At 39.2% G+C, this 21586-nt stretch overlaps 2 protein-coding genes and 3 pseudogenes across 2 annotated transcripts; all 5 read right to left on the bottom strand.

Annotated features, from left to right (window-relative positions):
- Positions 1-1052: 1052 nt before the first annotated feature.
- LOC146609863 (lactose-binding lectin l-2 pseudogene) lies at positions 1053-2220 on the bottom strand (annotated as a pseudogene).
- Positions 2221-6479: 4259 nt separating this feature from the next.
- On the bottom strand, positions 6480-7844 carry LOC146609862 (lactose-binding lectin l-2-like). Its single transcript, XM_085346341.1, has 2 exons — positions 7744-7844; positions 6480-6961 (listed from the first exon to the last, which is right to left on the bottom strand). The coding sequence occupies exons 1-2, from the start codon at positions 7842-7844 to the stop codon at positions 6550-6552; spliced, it is 513 nt and encodes a 170-aa protein (XP_085202467.1). The 3' UTR covers positions 6480-6549.
- A 1465-nt stretch (positions 7845-9309) lies between these two features.
- Positions 9310-10547, bottom strand: LOC146609861 (ladderlectin pseudogene; annotated as a pseudogene).
- Positions 10548-15093: 4546 nt separating this feature from the next.
- On the bottom strand, positions 15094-16075 carry LOC146609860 (lactose-binding lectin l-2-like). Its single transcript, XM_085346219.1, has 2 exons — positions 15936-16075; positions 15094-15527 (listed from the first exon to the last, which is right to left on the bottom strand). The coding sequence occupies exons 1-2, from the start codon at positions 16021-16023 to the stop codon at positions 15094-15096; spliced, it is 522 nt and encodes a 173-aa protein (XP_085202345.1). The 5' UTR covers positions 16024-16075.
- A 2438-nt stretch (positions 16076-18513) lies between these two features.
- On the bottom strand, positions 18514-19579 carry LOC146609859 (galactose-specific lectin nattectin pseudogene; annotated as a pseudogene).
- Positions 19580-21586: the final 2007 nt, after the last annotated feature.

Below are 21586 nucleotides of genomic sequence, written 5' to 3'. Positions count from 1 at the left end.
TTTTTACACATAATTTATGGTTAATGTTTGATAATTAGCCTCTGTGTGGAAAAGCTGGGATAAGTGATTTAGGATAATGCCATGGTATTCCTTTTCTGTCAGCCAATCTAATCGAGCCACAGGTGTGGCTGTGTTTTTCCACAGTGTAGCTTTCCTTCACATTCATCAGGACCAGACTGAGCACACAGAGCCACAACCAGTGAGAAGAGGAAGACATTTTTATTGATGATTTAGGCCTTGATGTTTTCCTGGAGCTTGAACATTACTGAGAATATTGCAGAGACATGTTAACAGACTCTTTTATGGCTTTCAGAGAAGGGGTTCATGTCATTGGACAACAGCTAATGTTCATTATTATCTCAAGCTCGAAAGACTGTCAGTTCTCCCAGAGATGTGAGAAAACCTTAATTGAACATTTTTTTGATGTATTCAATTTTATCAGTCTTATCAGTTGTTATTTACAGTTGTTGTTCCAAAAGGAACTGATTTGTGTTTCACCACATAAATCGGCTTTGCAAAGCATCAAAGTGTAATAAAATGTTATCATCTGTTTGTACACATCGTAGTTAAAAAAGTGCATTAATGTGTGTTTGGATAAAATAAACTACAACTGGACAACAAAAGGAGGAAGTATTTCTTTAGTGGTGACAATTAGTGAACTAATTTCATGGTTAACCATAACAAAGATGACAACGTGGCCTCTGTATGAGTGTTCTGATGTCAAAGCAAAAACAAATCACATAAATAAGTTATGGTGTATTTAACCCAGTGAAGATAAGATATGCACTGAAAACTATGAAAAAGTCCCTGTTACTGTTTTGTGAAAGTTGATAAGTGTCATTAGGCCAACAGCGTTGTACAGACAGGTCTGCGTGTGTGGATTCTTTACATTCTGTCATTCAGTGGTTACATACATACAGAAACAGTAGGAATACTTTATCAATTTAAAGCACAGATCAACAAAACTGACATAAAAGTTTACATTGTTATCTTTTTTGTGGAATCCCCATACATGTCAACATACCATGCCATTGCTGAATTAGTAACTTGGATTAGTCTTTGCGTTTTAAACAAACAGATGAAAAACTGAGAGAACATGGGCAGTCATTCCACTTCTTATGTGAGCTAAAGTTGTTTGTAGCACAGTGCTCTTTTCCTGCCAAGTTGTTTGGCTGGCCTGCATTCCAGTTAAAAAAGCATACCACAGAGCCATCAGACCACATCCATCTGCCCTCTCTGTGAACATCACTGAGTCCAATCCAGGTGGGTCTCTGAGCAGGATCGAAGTTCCTGATCAGGAATCTGACAAAGTTCTCTTCCTCCATGTTGTGGATGGACACCAGGTTGGCTCCCTGTGACAAACAGTGGAACTCTGCATCAGACCAGCTCATCGGTGTAGCTACATACTTATAGCAGCGGCCGTTGAAGCTCCACCAGAACGGGGGACAGTTTCCATGCTGCAGCTTCACTGCTCGGTCATCTGAAAAAGACAGAAACAAGAAGAGGAAAAAGATCATGATTTGTTTTTTAGTAACAGAAGAAACCTGAAGAGACCTGGTGTCAGGCTGCTTTTCTGTATGTACTTCAGGGAATAGAAAGAAACATTACATATTAGCTTCTCTGCGTCAGCTCCCTGCTAAATCCAGATTAAAATATAAAATCTTTCTCCTCACATACAAGGTATTAAATACTCTGTTCTGCTCTCAGACTGCTGGTTTACTTGTGGTTTTGAGGTAAAGTGTACTGGGAGGCAGAGCCTTCTACTTTAAGCCTCCTCTACTGTGGAACCAGCTCCAGTTTGGATTCAGGACACTAATCTTACTTTTAATATTAAGCTTTTCTTTTTGATGAGGCCTAAAGTTCCACCAGTCACAGCAAATGGCTGCTCCTGTCTGAGCCTGGTTCTGCTGGAGGTTTGAAATGTGGAACCAAATTAATGCATGTATCCCCAATTATACTAACACATATTTATCCTGAGCAAAACAAAACAAGAAACATGATAAAAGTGCATTTAAAATCTATTATTTGCTAAATAATATTAAAAAGACAAAAACAAAAAAGAAAACCCCCACAAAAAATAAACTACAATGAGTAAATGAAGGAAAAGAGGAGCCAGAATGTGGGACAGTTACCAAGTTGTAGCTTCACTTCATTGTCATCAGAAGGAGACTCAGAAGGAGCACCCAGAGCCAGACCGAGCAGGAAGGGGAGCAAGATCATGTTGGAGCTTTAAGTCTCAAAGTGTGATGAGGAGCTGCTGAAGCTTCTTTGTACAGGATGTTCAGATTTCTGCAGAGAGTTGGAGCTGCTTTCTTTTATAGCTGCCTGAGAGGGTGTTTTCAATCCACTGTAAACAATAACACTAAAAATGAGCCAGAAAAATACATCAAATTCCAATGAACTGAGCTGATGTGTAATTTATGTTTATGGTACCACAAAGCTATATCAGCATAATGATTAATCAAACAGGGTGAATCAGATCTCTAACAGGAAGGACCAAATAGAAACTCCTGAGCTGCTCCAGTAAACAAAGACAGATTGAACTCTCCCTCTCAGAAGGATCCTCTCTATGTAGTCAACCCAGACAGAGATATGTGACTCTGCTATGGCAGCCAGTAAAGTTGAAGTAAATACACATTTTAAAATAAATTAAATAACATAATTCGGACCTTTGGTATATAGATGGATTTTTGAATATCATCCATCCATCCATTCGCTTCTGCTCATCCTTTTCAGGGTTGTGGGGGGCGCTGGAGCCTATCCCAGCTGTCATAGGGCGAGAGGCGGGGTACACCCTGGACAGGTCGCCAGTCTGTCGCAGGGCTAACACACAGAGAGAGAGACAACCACTTTCCCTCCTGCATTCACACTTATGGGCAATTTAGATTAGTCACTTAACCTATCCCCACAAACTGCATGATTTTTGAATACACGTGGTCTTTATCAAGCTTTTTGTGATCTCACAATGCTTTATATAGACATCAATGGATATCAATAAACTCATTTATTATTTGATTGCATATTGAATATCGCCTGACTGCCTCTGTGCAAGTATGCAAAAGGAGAGAGACAGAAATACTTACTTTTTACTCTACGCAGTAATTATAGTAATAGTAGTAAGTACACTAATAATGTTTTCATGCATTCAGATTGATACACACCTGTTGGATATGTGTGATATTTATCATGATATCAAACCAGCTGTTAAATCCTTGTCACAAAAGCTACATGTCATTAGAAAACTCTGGCATCATGACATTGAGCAGTTTATAAAAGTATTTTTGGTCACATCTTATTAATATTAATCTGAATAATTGCAGTACCAAAAAACAGACCTGAGCTACAACAGAGAGGATGATTAATGTAGCTTTGTTTTTGGCAACAACAATAATATCCAGTCAGCCTCCCCCCTCCTTATTTCATGTTTTGGTTTGGTCCAGGTGCACGTGCTCCCAGCTGATGCTGAGCCTAGAACTGGACCTCAGCAGGAGAAAGAGACAGTAGGATGGGTCCAGTATAAGTAAGCTCTGCTTTTCAAAAAAGAAAAGCAAAACAGCTGGAAATTAAACTCATAGTGAAGTCCATATGAATGAAACTGCTTGTCTTTCCTAGTGTTAGTTAGGTTACTTCATTTCTAACAAAAGCCTCAGGACAGACATATTATTTATTTATGAGATCATCGTTGAACTTTTAGTCTTTTTTTGCAAAACTGATTTAAGTGTGTTTTGGTAAAATTATCCACAACTCAAAGACATCACTTAACTACTTATTGACACGTGTTGAGCTCTGGCCTTTTCCAGAGAACTTCACTGTTTGTTTGACTGAGTATTTATTGATTTATTATATTATAAAATCACATCATCAGCAAAATGCTTAACAGAATAGGTTACTATACCAGGAAGAGGAAATAGAAGTGTGCGATCATTCTCAGTAAACAAATCCAAAACAAACCTTGTGCACACTTTTTATTGCAGTGAACACATATAAATGAAGTGATTGTGGCCGGCCTGTTCAGAGTCAATAAAAAAGAAAGACTGTCTATGTAACTGTAAGAGTTATACACTTAATCACTCTATACATGTCTAAATAAACAAGTGAACAATGAAGAAGAAACACTGCAACTAAGGCATGCAAGGCACGAGCAACTACAAAAAAGAAAATGTGATGCACAGACAAAAAAAGAAAAAGCAAAGGCCCCCCTTTTTACATAAAAATAAGGTAAAAGAAGCACATTTTAAAAATAGAGGAGAAAAAAAAGTACAATTAATCTTTAATTTTTGTTTTTACTTTGCCACTTTATTTACAGCTTGTACAAATGTTTAAATGCCCTTGTGTCTGTTACATTTTTTAAATAAACCAAACAAAACAAAAAGATTGCAGTAAATAGACTTTTAAACTAAAGCAGATCATAACCACTGCTGTGCCAGCTAGGCTGTCCTGCAGATATTTGACACTCATGTGGGGGGTTTGTGTCGCTTTCTACCCTAAAATGTGAAGTTCAGCCTTAAAACTTTCTTCATCTTCCAGCTTTCATCTTAACTCCCACCTTATTGGTTTAAGTTTTTTTAAATAACATTTCTTACAATGAAAATTGACAGTTGGAGGTGCATTTCTATCTTTTTATAGCCTTTCAGTGGTTTTATTTAAATTATTTTTAAAATGACATGTCTGACCGTGGTTTGTATAGACAGAGGTCTTTAGTGACTCTATGTTGGCCTCCTACTCATTTTGATGAGGCTTTACTGTTATAAAAAAAGGAGAGTGGAGAGCTCACATTTTAAGATCTGATCTAAAGGTTCCACTTTGCCAAGAAGGACCTTTATGATACAATAAAACTACAACAAAGTGCAGGTACTAGGGCAGTAGTATTTAGTTACCTGAAAACATTCCTACAATCAAATTTTAGATTGTAGTAACACACATTCATCTGCCTATAAGATTTAACTGCTCATTAACCGAGGGAACCAGAATACAGTTCAGGATCCTTCCAGCCCACTTTAACCGCTGGTCATATTTAACATAAGCTTGAAAAACAGTCAAACTTCTTCTTTGGATGTTACCTTTACAGGCTGTGGCTGTAGACACTCACTGCTGTACCTCTCTCCTCACCTCCTCAGTGATATTATTCTGTGTGTGTTTTTTAGGATGAAGCCAAACTATAGATCTTAACTACATTAGAGTTTTTTCTGGTAACGATAAAGGTAGATGTGAATAATCTCCATTTGTCTCCTTTTGTAATACTTAGTGTTTATTAAATACTACTCATGAAATGTGATTACTGATGTTGCAGACATGTGTCTCGTAACCCCAGAGATACACAATGGAGGCACTGATCATGAGTTTTTATTTATAGCTTTTCAGTTCTTTTACTTTAGAGCAGTTTTAACTATTTATTTGTTCACCTAAAACAGTCTTTGCTTTCATGAATTTTGACATTGAAACGATGAGTAAATATTCCCTTTGAGTGCAGCTGCCAGTGGTTGTTTCCACATTTATGAAAATCAAGGTTCGTGGAATTTTGTGACTTTTGCACAAACACACTAAAGACAGACAGCATCAACAGTGCAGGGAAAATGTAAATTTTAGTTTCTGAGTGCAGTTTATCCATACTGCACAAACAGAAGGTAAAATGGCAGAACATGGGCAGTCATTCCACTTCTTTGTGTCAGTTGTGTGGTTGTCCTGCATCCCAGTAGACAAAATCTACTGCACAACCATCAGACCACATCCAGCTGCCTTCTTTATGGAGGTCAGTAAGGTTTTGAGGAAAAAAATAAACATTTTTATAGCACAGTCTTTAAAGGATTTTATTTCTTCATCTCAGAGTTGAAGTGATTGACTGTTCATGTAAATGGACTGGTTCTTACAGAGTGCTTTACACAACTTGTTTATTCACCCAATCACACAAGCACTTTTTCCTAAGCGCTTCCTAACAGACATTAACACAGCATTCACAGTCTGATGGATGCATCAGAGAGCAACATGGGTTAGTAATTTGCCCAAGAATATTTGGTATGCAGACTGGAGCAGAGTGGGATCAATCAACTAACATTCTGGTTAGTAGATGGCCTGCTCTCCCACCTGAGCTACAGCCACCAAAACGCTGCCAAATGTGGAAACATGATTGTTAAAATCAATGTGTTTTGTGCAGTTGAGCCTGTGTGATTAAAAAATGCCCTCACTGTTTGAGAACTGCATGAAAACTTTTCTCCTGTGATAATTGAGCCAAATCGATTGATAAAAACTGTAATTAGACTTGAAGTTATTCTGGGAAGATCAATGAGGAGGTGCATTTTCTACATTCATCCTTATTTGAAATACTAACTGCGTGCTAATGAAACATGCAAGCGCATGTCTGTGACACCAGTTACACGCTTGCATGTTTTCTCATAGGACCTGTAACCCCAGAGTTAAACAGTGGTGGCACTGATGATGAATTTTCATGTTTAATTGTTTTTTCCTTTTTATTTGGAGCAGTTTTAAACATCTATTAATGGGCCAAAAACGATTTGCTTCTGTACAATGCAGCGAAAAGATACATTTCAATTTCTAAGGGCAGGTTATTTGTGTTGCACAAACAGAAGCTAAATTGAGAGAACACTGGTGATCATTCCATTTCTTTACTTCACGCACGTTAGTGTGAACACAGTGCTCTTTTGTTCCACTGTTGTTTGGCTCGCTAGTATCCCAGTAGACAAAACTCACTGCACAACCATCAGACCACATCCATCTGCCTTCTTTATGGATGTCACTCAGTCCAATCCAGGTCCATCGCTCAGCATGGTCAAAGTTCTTAATTAATGATTTAACAAACTCCTCTTCCTCCCTGCTGTAGATAGACACCAGGTTGGCTCGCTGTGACACACAGTAGAGCTCTGCATCAGCCCAGCTCATGTGTGTGGCCACATAATTTAAATTTTGCTTGATGCATAAAGTCAAAAGATTAAAACTAATAAAAAAAGTAAAAAAAAAAAAGACTTTTCCATTTGATTACATTTTGTATGATGGATTATGCAGAAAAAGTAGAATTGGGATGAAAGATCTATCGCTTTATCACCTCTTCAGGTTGTAAATTGTGTTTTTAAAAAGTAACTAAGTAATTAATTACTTTTGAAAATAAGTAATCAGTAAAGTAACAGGATTACTTTTTTGGGGAAGTAATCATTAATTAGTTACTGATTACTTTTTTCAAGTAACTTGACCAACACTGGTCGTGAGTGATTGGAGAGTGGCTGGCAGCAAGCAGTGAGTGACCGAAGAGGAAGGAGTGTTTTCCCCCTGTCCTCCCCACCTTGGATCCCCTGGAGCCCATACTCCTGTTACCTTTGTATATAGCACTATTCCCCGAACTGTCTGTACACACACCTGGTGAAAAGTGTAGTAAATGCCACTGTGATCTTCTCAAGTTCAAGAGTCCTGCGTGTGAGTCCTCAGTGAACCGTGACACTGAATATCAGATAAGCATGTCTGCACAGTTGACACTGTGAAACATGCAGAGAAGTAAGCTGCTCTTATTGTGTTTATAAGCAGTCTTTATAATAACTCTACGGTACAGTAGAACCCATCTGACATGGGGAAAACATTTGTGTTACAATCCAGCACCAAGAATTTTGTATCACTGACTGCTGAAACATAACAAGCAGAAAATCCTGGAGTGTTTGACTAAAATGTAATTAAAATATAAAAAAAAAAAACCCCACACAAATAAAGTTAAAATACAAGAAGGGAGGGAAGAGTCAGAATATAGGAAGGTTACCAAGTTGTAGCTTCACTTCATTGCCATCAGAAGGAGACTCAGAAGGAGCACCCAGAGCCAGACTGAACAAGAAGAGGAGCAAGATCATGTTGGAGCTTTAAGTCTCAAAGTGTGATGAAGAGCTGCTGAAGCTTCTTTGTACAGGATTTCTGCAGAGAGTTTGTCCTGCTTTCTTTTATAGCTGCCTGAGAGGGTGTTTTCACTAATCACTGTGATATCATTGGCCAAATGGAACAAAACTCTCCACTGTAAACATCACTAACACCAGGCAGTAAACACCATCAGATTCTAAAGAAATTAATAATTGCTGAACAGCCACGTCCTCCTGGCAGACTCAGAAGAACGGGACTGTATTTGCTGTAATTCTGCATTCATGATGTGATCAAAGGCCTTTTCAGCATAATGATTAAACAAATATGGAAGGTCAGAGTTGTAACAGGAAGAGAGCAGCTCACAAGCTCTACTTACTGCTCTAATAAACAAAGACTGAAAAAATTCTCAACATTAAAGAGGACTCAGCACCCAGAGTCGCCCAAACAAGAAGAGGAGCAAGATCATGTTGAAGCTTTAAGTCTAGAAAACTAGAGCTATAAAACTAGAACAGAGTATTTAACATGTTATTTGTCATACACAAATGCTTCCAACAACGCTCATCGTAATGGATGTAAAAGTAAGACACCTGATAATTAAAGCATCTGACATCAGGACCTTTTTCTTCTGCTGCACTCAAGTGGCCATAATGTTCATAACAGGTACTTAAATTCCAGCTGTGAAGATTCAAATTTGTAAACATTAATACTTCAAAAAACAACTGAAAAACATTTTCTGAGTTACTGTTTTGTGAATGTTGTTAAGTCTCATTAAGCTGATTGTACAGACAAACGTGTGCTTGGATTCTGGCCACTCTGTCATGCACCGGTTACTTTTATCATATTTTGATAGCAGGGTGTGTTAGAGACACTGGCTCTAATGTCCTCTAAGCACTGATTTGCTGAACTGCAGCCTTTGTCTTCAGGGAAAACATTGTGCACCTTTTCTCACCTTTTTGAAGATTTTTAGTTTTTCTGGAGCTATTAAGTGTGTGTAGTGTGAAAGCAAGAGTGCCCCCCCCAAAAAAAGAAACATGACTTAACCTGGCTGCATATTATACAATAGTCTGTTCATACACATAACTACACAATAGAGGTACTGATCATTAAATTTCATGTTTTGTTAGTAACGTCTTTGTTTGTTTGTTTTTATCTTGGAAAGACCTCAGAAAGCTTCTGTAACTAAAAGCACAGTGAGCATGTAGAATATTATTATTATATAATCCGAATCCTTTTCAGAACATGTTTGTTACCAAAAATCATTTTACATTCTTATTATAAATTATCACTCAGTTTTGAGCTCATCAGGAGGTGTGTAAATTTATTAGTATGACTGATTAGGCATTCATGTTAAAGTTCAGTGATTTGCTATTTATATACAGACATAAACGTTTACATTGCTTTCTGTATCGTGCCACATGCATGTCACCATAGCATGTCCTTGCTGAATTAGTATCTTAATTTCTAAGCACAGACTTTGTGCTTTAAACAAACAGAGGCACAACTAGAAGAACATGGCCAGTCATTCCACTGCTTAATTGTACGATAGTTTCTTGTAACACAGTCTTCATTTCCTCTATTGTTTGGCTCGCCTTTTTTCCAGTTAAAAAAGTCTACCACAGAGCCATCAGACCACATCCATCTGCCCTCACTGTGGATGTCACTGAGTCCAATCCAGGTGGCCCTCTCATCAGGGTCGGAGTTCCTGATCAAGGATCTGACAAAGTTATCTTCCTCCATGTTGTGAATAGACACCAGGTGGGCTCCCTGTGACAAACAGTAGAACTCTGCATCAGACCAGCTCTTTGGTGTAGCTACATACTTATAGCAGCGGCCGTTGAAGCTCCACCAATACGTGGGACAGTTTCCTCTCAGGAGCTTCACTGCTCGGTCATCTGAAAAAGACAGAAACAAGAAGAGGAAAAAGATCATGATTTGTTTTTTAGTAACAGAAGAAACCTGATCTGTACTGCTAATATCCTAAAGGTGAGACCTGGTGTCAGGCTGCTTTTCTGTATGTACTTCAGGGAATACAAAGAAACATTACATATTAGCTTCTCTGCATCAGCTCCCTGCTAAATCCAGATTAAAATTAAGAATCCATCTCCTCATATACAGTGTATTAAATACTCAGGCTACATCTTATTTTATGACCGATAGAGTGCTTTGCTCTCAGACTGCTGGTTTACTTGTGGTTTTGAGGTTAATTAAAAGTAGAATGGGAGGCAGAGCCTTCCGCTTTAAGCCTCCTCTAATGTGTAATCAGCCATTTTGGATTAAGGACACAGATAATCAATAATCTACTTTTAATATGAAGCTTTTCTTTTTGATGAGGCCTAAAGTTCCACCAGTCACAGCAAATGGCTGCTCCTGTCTGAGCCTGGTTCTGCTGGAGGTTTGAAACGTGGAACCAAATTAATGCATCTATCCCCAATTATACTAACACAAATTTATCCTGAGCAAAACAAAACAAGAAACATGATAAAGGTGCATTTAAAATCTATTATTTGCTAAATAATATTAAAAAGATAAAAACAAAAAAGAAAACCCCCACAAAAAATAAACTACAATGAGTAAATGAAGGAAAAGAGGAGCCAGAATGTGGGACAGTTACCAAGTTGTAGCTTCACTTCATTGTCATCAGAAGGAGACTCAGAAGGAGCACCCAGAGCCAGACCGAGAAGGAAGAGGAGCAAGATCATGTTGGAGCTTTAAGTCTCAAAGTGTGATGAGGAGCTGCTGAAGCTTCTTTGTACAGGATGTTCAGATTTCTGCAGAGAGTTGGAGCTGCTTTCTTTTATAGCTGCCTGAGAGGGTGTTTTCACTGATCACTTGTGATATCATTGGCCAAATGGAACAAAACTCTCCACTGTAAACATCACTGACACCGGCCAGTAAACACCATCAGATTGTAAAGAAATTAATAATTGCTGAACAGCCACGTCCTCCTGGCAGACTCAGAAGAACGTGACTGTATTTGCTGTAATTCTGCATTTATGATGTTATCAAAGTCCTTTTCAGTATAATGATTAAACAAATATGGAAGGTCATAGTTGTAACAGGAGGAGGAGCAAGATCATGTTGGAGCTTTAAGTCTCAAAGTGTGATGAGGAGCTGCTGAAGCTTCTTTGTACAGGATGTTCAGATTTCTGCAGAGAGTTGGTCCTGCTTTCTTTTATAGCTGCCTGAGAGGGTGTTTTCACCCCACTGTAAACAATAACACTAAAAATGAGCCAGAAAAATACATCAAATTCCAATGAACTGAGCTGATGTGTAATTTATGTTTATGGTACCACAAAGCTATATCAGCATAATGATTAATCAAACAGGGTGAATCAGATCTCTAACAGGAAGGACCAAATAGAAACTCCTGAACTGCTCCAGTAAACAAAGACAGATTGAACTCTCCCTCTCAGAAGGATCCTCTCTATGTAGTCAACCCAGACAGAGATATGTGACTCTGCTATAGCAGCCAGTAAAGTTGAAGTAAATACACATTTTAAAATAAATTAAATAACATAATTCGGACCTTTGGTATATAGATGGATTTTTGAATACCATCCATCCATCCATTCGCTTCTGCTCATCCTTTTCAGGGTTGTGGGGGGCGCTGGAGCCTATCCCAGCTGTCATAGGGCGAGAGGCGGGGTACACCCTGGACAGGTCGCCAGTCTGTCGCAGGGCTAACACACAGAGAGAGAGACAACCACTTTCCCTCCTGCATTCACACTTATGGGCAATTTAGATTAGTCATTTAACCTATCCCCACAAACTGCATGATTTTTGAATACATGTGGTCTTTATCAAGCTTTTTGTGATCTCACAATGCTTTATATAGACATCAATGGATATCAATAAACTCATTTATTATTTGATTGCATATTGAATATCGCCTGACTGCCTCTGTGCAAGTATGCAAAAGGAGAGAGACAGAAATACTTACTTTTTACTCTACGCAGTAATTATAGTAATAGTAGTAAGTACACTAATAATGTTTTCATGCATTCAGATTGATACACACCTGTTGGATATGTGTGATATTTATCATGATATCAAACCAGCTGTTAAATCCTTGTCACAAAAGCTACATGTCATTAGAAAACTCTGGCATCATGACATTGAGCAGTTTATAAAAGTATTTTTGGTCACATCTTATTAATATTAATCTGAATAATTGCAGTACCAAAAAACAGACCTGAGCTACAACAGAGAGGATGATTAATGTAGCTTTGTTTTTGGCAACAACAATAATATCCAGTCAGCCTCCCCCCTCCTTATTTCATGTTTTGGTTTGGTCCAGGTGCACGTGCACGTGCTCCCAGCTGATGCTGAGCCTAGAACTGGACCTCAGCAGGAGAAAGAGACAGTAGGATGGGTCCAGTATAAGTAAGCTCTGCTTTTCAAAAAAGAAAAGCAAAACAGCTGGAAATTAAACTCATAGTGAAGTCCATATGAATGAAACTGCTTGTCTTTCCTAGTGTTAGTTAGCTTACCTCATTTCTAACAAAAGCCTCAGGACAGACATATTATTTATTTATGAGATCATCGTTGAACTTTTAGTCTTTTTTTGCAAAACTGATTTAAGTGTGTTTTGGTAAAATTATCCACAACTCAAAGACATCACTTAACTACTTATTGACACGTGTTGAGCTCTGGCCTTTTCCAGAGAACTTCACTGTTTGTTTTTATGAGTATTTATTGATTTATTATATTATAAAATCACATCATCAGCAAAATGCTTAACAGAATAGGTTACTATACCAGGAAGAGGAAATAGAAGTGTGCGATCATTCTCAGTAAACAAATCCAAAACAAACCTTGTGCACACTTTTTATTGCAGTGAACACATATAAATGAAGTGATTGTGGCCGGCCTGTTCAGAGTCAATAAAAAAGAAAGACCGTCTATGTAACTGTAAGAGTTATACACTTAATCACTCTATACATGTCTATATGCTAAGTTATACAATTAATCTTTAATTTTTGTTTTTACTTTGCCACTTTATTTACAGCTTGTACAAATGTTTAAATGCCCTTGTGTCTATTACATTTTTTAAATAAACCAAACAAAACAAAAAGATTGCAGTAAATAGACTTTTAAACTAAAGCAGATCATAACCACTGCTGTGCCAGCTAGGCTGTCCTGCAGATATTTGACACTCATGTGGGGGGTTTGTGTCGCTTTCTACCCTAAATTGTGAAGTTCAGCCTTAAAACTTTCTTCATCTTCCAGCTTTCATCTTAACTCCCACCTTATTGGTTTAAGTTTTTTTAAATAACATTTCTTACAATGAAAATTGACAGTTGGAGGTGCATTTCTATCTTTTTATAGCCTTTCAGTGGTTTTATTTAAATTATTTTTAAAATTACATGTCTGACCGTGGTTTGTATAGACAGAGGTCTTTAGTGACTCTATGTTGGCCTCCTACTCATTTTGATGAGGCTTTACTGTTATAAAAAAAGGAGAGTGGAGAGCTCACGTTTTAAGATCTGATCTAAAGGTTCCACTTTGCCAAGAAGGACCTTTATGATACAATAAAACTACAACAAAGTGCAGGTACTAGGGCAGTAGTATTTAGTTACCTGAAAACATTCCTACAATCAAATTTTAGATTGTAGTAACACACATTCATCTGCCTATAAGATTTAACTGCTCATTAACCGAGGGAACCAGAATACAGTTCAGGATCCTTCCAGCCCACTTTAACCGCTGGTCATATTTAACATAAGCTTGAAAAACAGTCAAACTTCTTCTTTGGATGTTACCTTTACAGGCTGTGGCTGTAGACACTCACTGCTGTACCTCTCTCCTCACCTCCTCAGTGATATTATTCTGTGTGTGTTTTTTAGGATGAAGCCAAACTATAGATCTTAACTACATTAGAGTTTTTTCTGGTAACGATAAAGGTAGATGTGAATAATCTCCATTTGTCTCCTTTTGTAATACTTAGTGTTTATTAAATACTACTCATGAAATGTGATTACTGATGTTGCAGACATGTGTCTCGTAACCCCAGAGATACACAATGGAGGCACTGATCATGAGTTTTTATTTATAGCTTTTCAGTTCTTTTACTTTAGAGCAGTTTTAACTATTTATTTGTTCACCTAAAACAGTCTTTGCTTTCATAATTTTGACATTGAAACGATGAGTAAATATTCCCTTTGAGTGCAGCTGCCAGTGGTTGTTTCCACATTTATGAAAATCAAGGTTCGTGGAATTTTGTGACTTTTGCACAAACACACTAAAGACAGACAGCATCAACAGTGCAGGGAAAATGTAAATTTTAGTTTCTGAGTGCAGTTTATCCATACTGCACAAACAGAAGGTAAAATGACAGAACATGGGCAGTCATTCCACTTCTTTGTGTCAGTTGTGTGGTTGTCCTGCATCCCAGTAGACAAAATCTACTGCACAACCATCAGACCACATCCAGCTGCCTTCTTTATGGAGGTCAGTAAGGTTTTGAGGAAAAAAATAAACATTTTTATAGCACAGTCTTTAAAGGATTTTATTTCTTCATCTCAGAGTTGAAGTGATTGACTGTTCATGTAAATGGACTGGTTCTTACAGAGTGCTTTACACAACTTGTTTATTCACCCAATCACACAAGCACTTTTTCCTAAGCGCTTCCTAACAGACATTAACACAGCATTCACAGTCTGATGGATGCATCAGAGAGCAACATGGGTTAGTAATTTGCCCAAGAATATTTGGTATGCAGACTGGAGCAGAGTGGGATCAATCAACTAACATTCTGGTTAGTAGATGGCCTGCTCTCCCACCTGAGCTACAGCCACCAAAACGCTGCCAAATGTGGAAACATGATTGTTAAAATCAATGTGTTTTGTGCAGTTGAGCCTGTGTGATTAAAAAATGCCCTCACTGTTTGAGAACTGCATGAAAACTTTTCTCCTGTGATAATTGAGCCAAATCGATTGATAAAAACTGTAATTAGACTTGAAGTTATTCTGGGAAGATCAATGAGGAGGTGCATTTTCTACATTCATCCTTATTTGAAATACTAACTGCGTGCTAATGAAACATGCAAGCGCATGTCTGTGACACCAGTTACACGCTTGCATGTTTTCTCATAGGACCTGTAACCCCAGAGTTAAACAGTGGTGGCACTGATGATGAATTTTCATGTTTAATTGTTTTTTCCTTTTTATTTGGAGCAGTTTTAAACATCTATTAATGGGCCAAAAACGATTTGCTTCTGTACAATACAAAGATACATTTCAATTTCTAAGGGCAGGTTATTTGTGTTGCACAAACAGAAGCTAAATTGAGAGAACACTGGTGATCATTCCATTTCTTTACTTCACGCACGTTAGTGTGAACACAGTGCTCTTTTGTTCCACTGTTGTTTGGCTCGCTAGTATCCCAGTAGACAAAACTCACTGCACAACCATCAGACCACATCCATCTGCCTTCTTTATGGATGTCACTCAGTCCAATCCAGGTCCATCGCTCAGCATGGTCAAAGTTCTTAATTAATGATTTAACAAACTCTTCTTCCTCCCTGCTGTGGATAGACACCAGGTTGGCTCGCTGTGACACACAGTAGAGCTCTGCATCAGCCCAGCTCATGTGTGTGGCCACATATTTGTAGCAGCGGCCATTGAAGCTGTACCAGAACGGGGGACAGTTTCCATGCAGTAGTTGAACTCTGTGGTCATCTGAAGAAGACACAGCAGTCAGAACTCGATGAAAAACAAATAACTGTTTTTGCCAGTGTGACTGACATTTTTTCTTTGATCTAACCTCTGAAGAACATCAGAAAAGCACGTCTGCACAGCTGACATGGTGAAAGTTAAAAAAATGCAGAGAAATAAGCTGCTCTTATTATGTTTATTAGCAGGTCTTTATCATAACTCTACAGAATAGTAGAACTTATCTGACACGGGGGGAAAAAAAATCTATGTTACAATGAAACACCAAGAATTTTGTATCACTGACTGCTGAAACAGACAACAGAAAATCTTGGAGTATTTGACTAAATTGTGATTAAGATAATAAAAAAAACCCCCACAAACATAAAGTTAAATAAAGGAGGGGAAAGAAGAGTCAGAATATAGGATGGTTACCATGTTGTAGCTTCACTTCACTGCCATCAGAAGGAGACTCAGAAGGAGCACCCAGAGCCAGACTGAACAGGAAGAGGAGCAAGATCATGTTGGAGCTTTAAGTCTCAACCTTTGATGAGGAGCTGCTGAAGCTTCTTTGTACAGGATTTCTGCAGAGAGTTGGTCCTGCTTTCTTTTATAGCTGCCTGAGAGGGTGTTTTCACTGATCACTGTGATATCATTGACCAAATGGAACAAAACTCTCAACTGTAAACATCACTAACACCGGCCAGTAAACACCATCAGATTCTAAAGAAATTAATAATTGCTGAACAGCCACGTCCTCCTGGCAGACTCAGAAGAACGTGACTGTTTTTGTAGTAATAGGATAATAATATACAAAGGCAGAACAAATTCTCAACATTAAAGAGGACTGAGCATCCAGAGCCACCCAAACAAGAAGAGGAGCAAGATCATGTTGGAGCTTTAAGTCTCAAAGATGATGAGGAGCTGCTGAAGCTTCTTTGTACAGGATGTTCAGATTCCTGCAGAGTTGGAGCTGCTTTCTTTTATAGCTGAGTGAGAGGGTCTTTTCACTGCTGGTGTGACATCACTGGGCAAATGGCTCAAAACTCTCAACTATACACAATATTTAACATAAGCCAGAAAGAAACATCAAATTTCCAACACATGAAGAAATGTTGTTTGTTTTTTGATGTGTTATTTATATTTATTGTGTCATAAAGGCGTTATCAGCACAATGACTAATCAAACAGGACAGTTCAGAGCTCTAACAGGTAAAAACTCCTGAGTTGCTCCATTAAACAAAGACAGAATGAACTCCACACAATCAAGAGGATCCTCTCTTAGTACTGGACCCAGAGATATGTGACTCTCCTATGGCAGTAAATGACAAAATAGATCAACTATTAGCACCTTTGGTTTAGTAGAATTACTTCACTGTTTGTTTGTCTGAATAATTATGGTTTTACTATATTATAAAATCACATTATCAGCAAAAAGAAAACAGATAAATGACTGTACCAGGAAGAGGAAACAGAAGATTGTGATCTTTCCAGTTAAAAATACAAAACAAACCCTGTTTAGTTTTTTTTTCATTTAAAAAAGACTGTGTTAATTCTTTTTTTACTTTTCCACTTTGAGATATTTACCTTGTATAAAAATGTCTAAGCACTCTTGTGTCTATTACAATTGTAAAGCAGCCAAAATAAAACCCCTGCAGTAACCAGACTAATCTAAAAGCAGATCATTACCACTGCTGTGTCAGCTACACTGTCCTGCAGATATTTGGCACTCATGTGAGAGGTTTGTGTGATCGTCTTAAAGCTTTGTTCATCTGAGCTTCCACCATATCTCTTTACTGAAGTTTCCTGATAACATTTCTAACAGTGGAAACTGACATTTGGAAGTGAACCTCTATCTTTTTATAGCCTTCAAGTGGTTTGTACAGTGGCTTGTAAAAGTATTCGGCCCCCTTGAACTTTTCCACATTTTGTCACATTACAGCCACAAACATGAATCAATTTTATTGGAATTCCACATGAAAGACCAACACAAAGTGGTGTACACGTGAGAAGTGGAACAAAAATCATACATGATTCCAAATATTTTTTACAAATAAATAACTGAAAAGTGGGGTGTGTGGGGGTTAACCCTAACCCTAACACTTATTTTAAAGGTACACTTTTATAAATTCAACATGATGTCACAAACTTTGCATATAATTTAAGACCAGTTTCATTAATATACTCTGGATTGCATCAGAAATGAATCTTCTATTATTAATTTTATTAAAGGACAAAACACACCAATGCCATTTACTGAGAAAGTTTCACAGACAGGTAGAGATGGCAGTAGAGGGAAGGCCCTTTTTGTCATTAAGCTGTGTGTGAATCATAAAATCAGATATAGCTACCTAGCATTAACCGGTTGGCCAACCATAAATACTAAAGCAACAGATTTCATGATGTACACATGTTAATACAAGTCACTCTCTAGTGTCTGCAAACAGCTGAACAGATGTGCTTGTAGTGATTATTTATTGTCTTCTATTGAACAGCTGTTCCTGGAGATAATTTGTCTCAGTTTACGAGCCATATTGACACAGTCAGCAGAAGAACAGGTCAGTGCTCCGCTGCTGTTCTCAAATGTTAAACTAGAAGTGTACTTGAACTTCATGAGTCAGACTCACTCCTTTGACTCACTTTCAGAGTCAAAGAGTGTTAGCTGAGAACTGTAGATCCCTAAATTGACACCCAGTGTCTTGTTTTTGTTTGTAAACTTCAGAGTGGTTGTCGTAGTTGTCATAATATGAAATTGAATAAAGCTTTTGCTTTTGCACAGCTACAAAGATGATAAACAGGTCAGCAAAGAACTTCATGTCCCTTGAAGTTCTACCTAACTTAACAGTCATGTGTCACGTGAATCTTAGAATAGATTTTTTTAGTAATGTGTTTCAGTTTACTACAAATAAATAACAAATATAGCCTTTTGAATACATGTTAGCAGTCTGTTAAGAGTTAGAAGAATAGTCTACAAAAAAAAACCCGCATACACACTGTGTAAAACTGACACAGTTTTACAGCAGCTCGCCTGCATTCCAGTTAACAAAACCTACCACAGAGCCATCAGACCACATCCATCTGCCCTCTCTGTGAACATCACTGAGTCCAATCCAAGAGGCTCTCTGAGCACGATCGAAGTTCCTGATCAAGGATCTGACAAAGTTCTCTTCCTCCATGTTGTGGATGGACACCAGGTTGGCTCCCTGTGACAAACAGTGGAACTCTGCATCAGACCAGCTCATCGGTGTAGCTACATACGTATAGCAGCGGCCGTTGAAGCTCCACCAGAACGGGGGACAGTTTCCATGCTGCAGCTGCACTGCTCGGTCATCTGAAAAAGACAGAAACAAGAAGAGGAAAAAGATCATGATTTGTTTTTTAGTAACAGAAGAAACCTGATCTGTACTGCTAATATCCTAAAGGTGAGACCTGGTGTCAGGCTGCTTTTCTGTATGTACTTCAGGGAATACAAAGAAACATTACATATTAGCTTCTCTGCATCAGCTCCCTGCTAAATCCAGATTAAAATTTAAAATCCTTCTCCTCACATACAAGGTATTAAATACTCAGGCTACGTCTTATTTTAAGAGCAATGGAGTACTTTGCTCTCAGACTGCTGGTTTACTTGTGGTTTTGAGGTTAATTAAAAGTAGAATGGGAGGCAGAGCCTTCCGCTTTAAGCCTCCTCTAATGTGTAATCAGCCAGTTTGGATTAAGGACACAGATAATCAATAATCTACTTTTAATATTAAGCTTTTCTTTTTGATGAGGCCTAAAGTTCCACCAGTCACAGCAAATGGCTGCTCCTGTCTGAGCCTGGTTCTGCTGGAGGTTTGAAACGTGGAACCAAATTAATGCATGTATCCCCAATTATACTAACACATATTTATCCTGAGCAAAACAAAACAAGAAACATGATAAAGGTGCATTTAAAATCTATTATTTGCTAAATAATATTAAAAAGACAAAAAAAAATGCACAAAAAAAGTTACCAAGTTGGAGCTTTACTTCATTTTCATCAGAAGGAGACTCAGAAGGAGCACCCAGAGCCAGACCGAGCAGGAAGAGGAGCAAGATCATGTTGGAGCTTTAAGTCTCAAAGTGTGATGAGGAGCTGCTGAAGCTTCTTTGTACAGGATGCTCAGATTTCTGCAGAGAGTTGGAGCTGCTTTCTTTTATAGCTGCCTGAGAGGGTGTTTTCACCCCACTCTAAACAATAACACTAAAAATGAGCCAGAAAAATACATCAGAATCAGAATCAGAAAGGGTTTTATTGCCAAATGTTGAGCAGGTTTACAACATTAGGAAATTGCTGCGGTGCTTAGTGCAAACATACTGTCATATAACGCTTAAATAGACATGAAAATAAAAATAAGAATAAGAATTAAAAGTGCTAAGTAGATAGATATATACATGATATATACATGAGTGCAGGTGGTGATCATTGCCAAACATGGAATGATGCAGTGAACACAGCGTAGGGTCATGTGTTAGTGGTAGGAACAGTCATACGGTTATTGTTCATGTGTCCAACAGCAGAGGGGAAGAAACTGTTCTTATGGCGAGAGGTCCTGGTGCGAATGGACCGGAGCCTCCTGCCTGAGGGGAGCAGGTCAAACAGACTGTGTCCGGGGTGAGAAGGGTCAGCTGAGATCCGAGCTGCACGCCTCAGTGTCCTGGAGGTGTACAGGTCCTGCAGAGATGGGAGTCTACAGCCAATCACCTTCTCAGCAGAGCGCACAACACGCTGCAGTCTCTGTTTGTCCCTGATAGTGGCTCCAGCGTACCACACGGTGATGGAGGAGGTGAGGATGGACTCGATGATTGCGGTGTAGAATTGCATCATCGTCCGTGTTGGCAGGTTGAATTTCTTCAGCTGCCTCAGGAAGTACATCCTCTGCTGGGCTTTCTTAATGACGGAGGTGATGGTGGGCTCCCACTTCAGGTCCTGGGTGATGGTGGTACCCAGGAAGCGGAATGAGTCCACAGAGGTGATGAGGGTGTCAGTCAGGATGATGGGGGGGAGTGGGGCTGTGTGCTTCCTGAAGTCCACAATAATCTCCACTGTCTTCTGGGCATTCAGCACCAGGTTGTTGTGGCTGCACCAGGACACCAGACGTTCAACCTCCCTCCTGTAGGCAGACTCATCCCCGTCCGAGATGAGTCCAATAACGGTGGTGTCATCTGCAAACTTGATTAGCTTGACAGACTGGTGGGTGGAGGTGCAGCAGTTGGTGTACAGAGAGAAGAGCAGAGGAGAAAGAACACAGCCCTGAGGGGAGCCGGTGCTGATGGTCCGAGAGTCCGAGACATTCTTTCCCAGCCTCACATGCTGCTTCCTGTCCGTCAGGAAGTCAGTGATCCACCGGCAGATGGGATCAGGCACATTCATCTGGGAAAGCTTGCCTCGGAGATGGTCTGGAAGGATGGTGTTGAAGGCAGAGCTGAAGTCCACAAACAGGATCCTGGCGTAGGTTCCTGGGGAGTCCAGATGCTGCAGGATGAAGTGTAGAGCCATGTTGATGGCGTCATCTACAGACTTGTTGGCTCTGTATGCAAACTGCAGGGGGTCCAGGAGGGGGGCCGTGAGGGTCTTGAGGTAGGAGAGAACCAGGCGCTCAAATGACTTCATGACCACAGATGTCGGAGCCACAGGTCTTTAGTCATTTAGTCCAGTGATCCTAGGTTTCTTGGGGACAGGGATTATGGTAGCGGACTTGAAGCAGGCAGGCACATGACATGCTTCCTCACACCTGCTTCATGAATATGAAGAGTTGTGGTGGGAGGAGGTGGTGAGGTGGTGTGAAATCCTCCTTTGTGTGGGGTGAGGAGGGGGGTGTTGTAGGTGAAGTGTTTGATGGTGGTGATGGCTATAGGGCTTTGGAGCGTGATGTCACGGGGGTGGGCGTGGAAAGGATTTTGGCCCGATCTGCCATTTTGGGGGTCTAAGTAAGGAGCGAAAGCATAGCCATGGTTCGTACTTGCTGTGCGGTCGGCTGCAATGTTCGATCTTACGACCGGCACGGGAATAAGTTTCGATTGTCTTTTTATGCTTTCCCAACCTGGAAGCAACATGAAGGAGCTCAT

The sequence above is a fragment of the Diplotaxodon limnothrissa genome, linkage group LG22, assembly GCF_057381915.1.
Source record: "Diplotaxodon limnothrissa isolate DT_005_m linkage group LG22, D_limnothrissa_male_GT1.1, whole genome shotgun sequence".
In the NCBI taxonomy this organism is placed as follows: Eukaryota; Metazoa; Chordata; class Actinopteri; order Cichliformes; family Cichlidae; genus Diplotaxodon; species Diplotaxodon limnothrissa.
The sequence above is the reverse complement of the archived record's forward strand: the minus strand, read 5'-3'. Positions and strand labels throughout refer to the sequence as shown.

Coding starts and splice junctions, on each gene's coding strand:
- LOC146609862 (XM_085346341.1), bottom strand. CDS start 7,844: ATGATCTTGCTCCTCTTCTTGTTCAGTCTGGCTCTGGGTGCTCCTTCT. Junction 6,962..7,743: donor CAACTTGGTAACCTTCCTAT/ATTCTGACTCTT, acceptor TTTTTTTTTTAC/TTTTTTTATTAGTTTTAATC.
- LOC146609860 (XM_085346219.1), bottom strand. CDS start 16,023: ATGATCTTGCTCCTCTTCCTGTTCAGTCTGGCTCTGGGTGCTCCTTCT. Junction 15,528..15,935: donor TGAAGTGAAGCTACAACATG/GTAACCATCCTA, acceptor TGTCTTCTTCAG/ATGACCACAGAGTTCAACTA.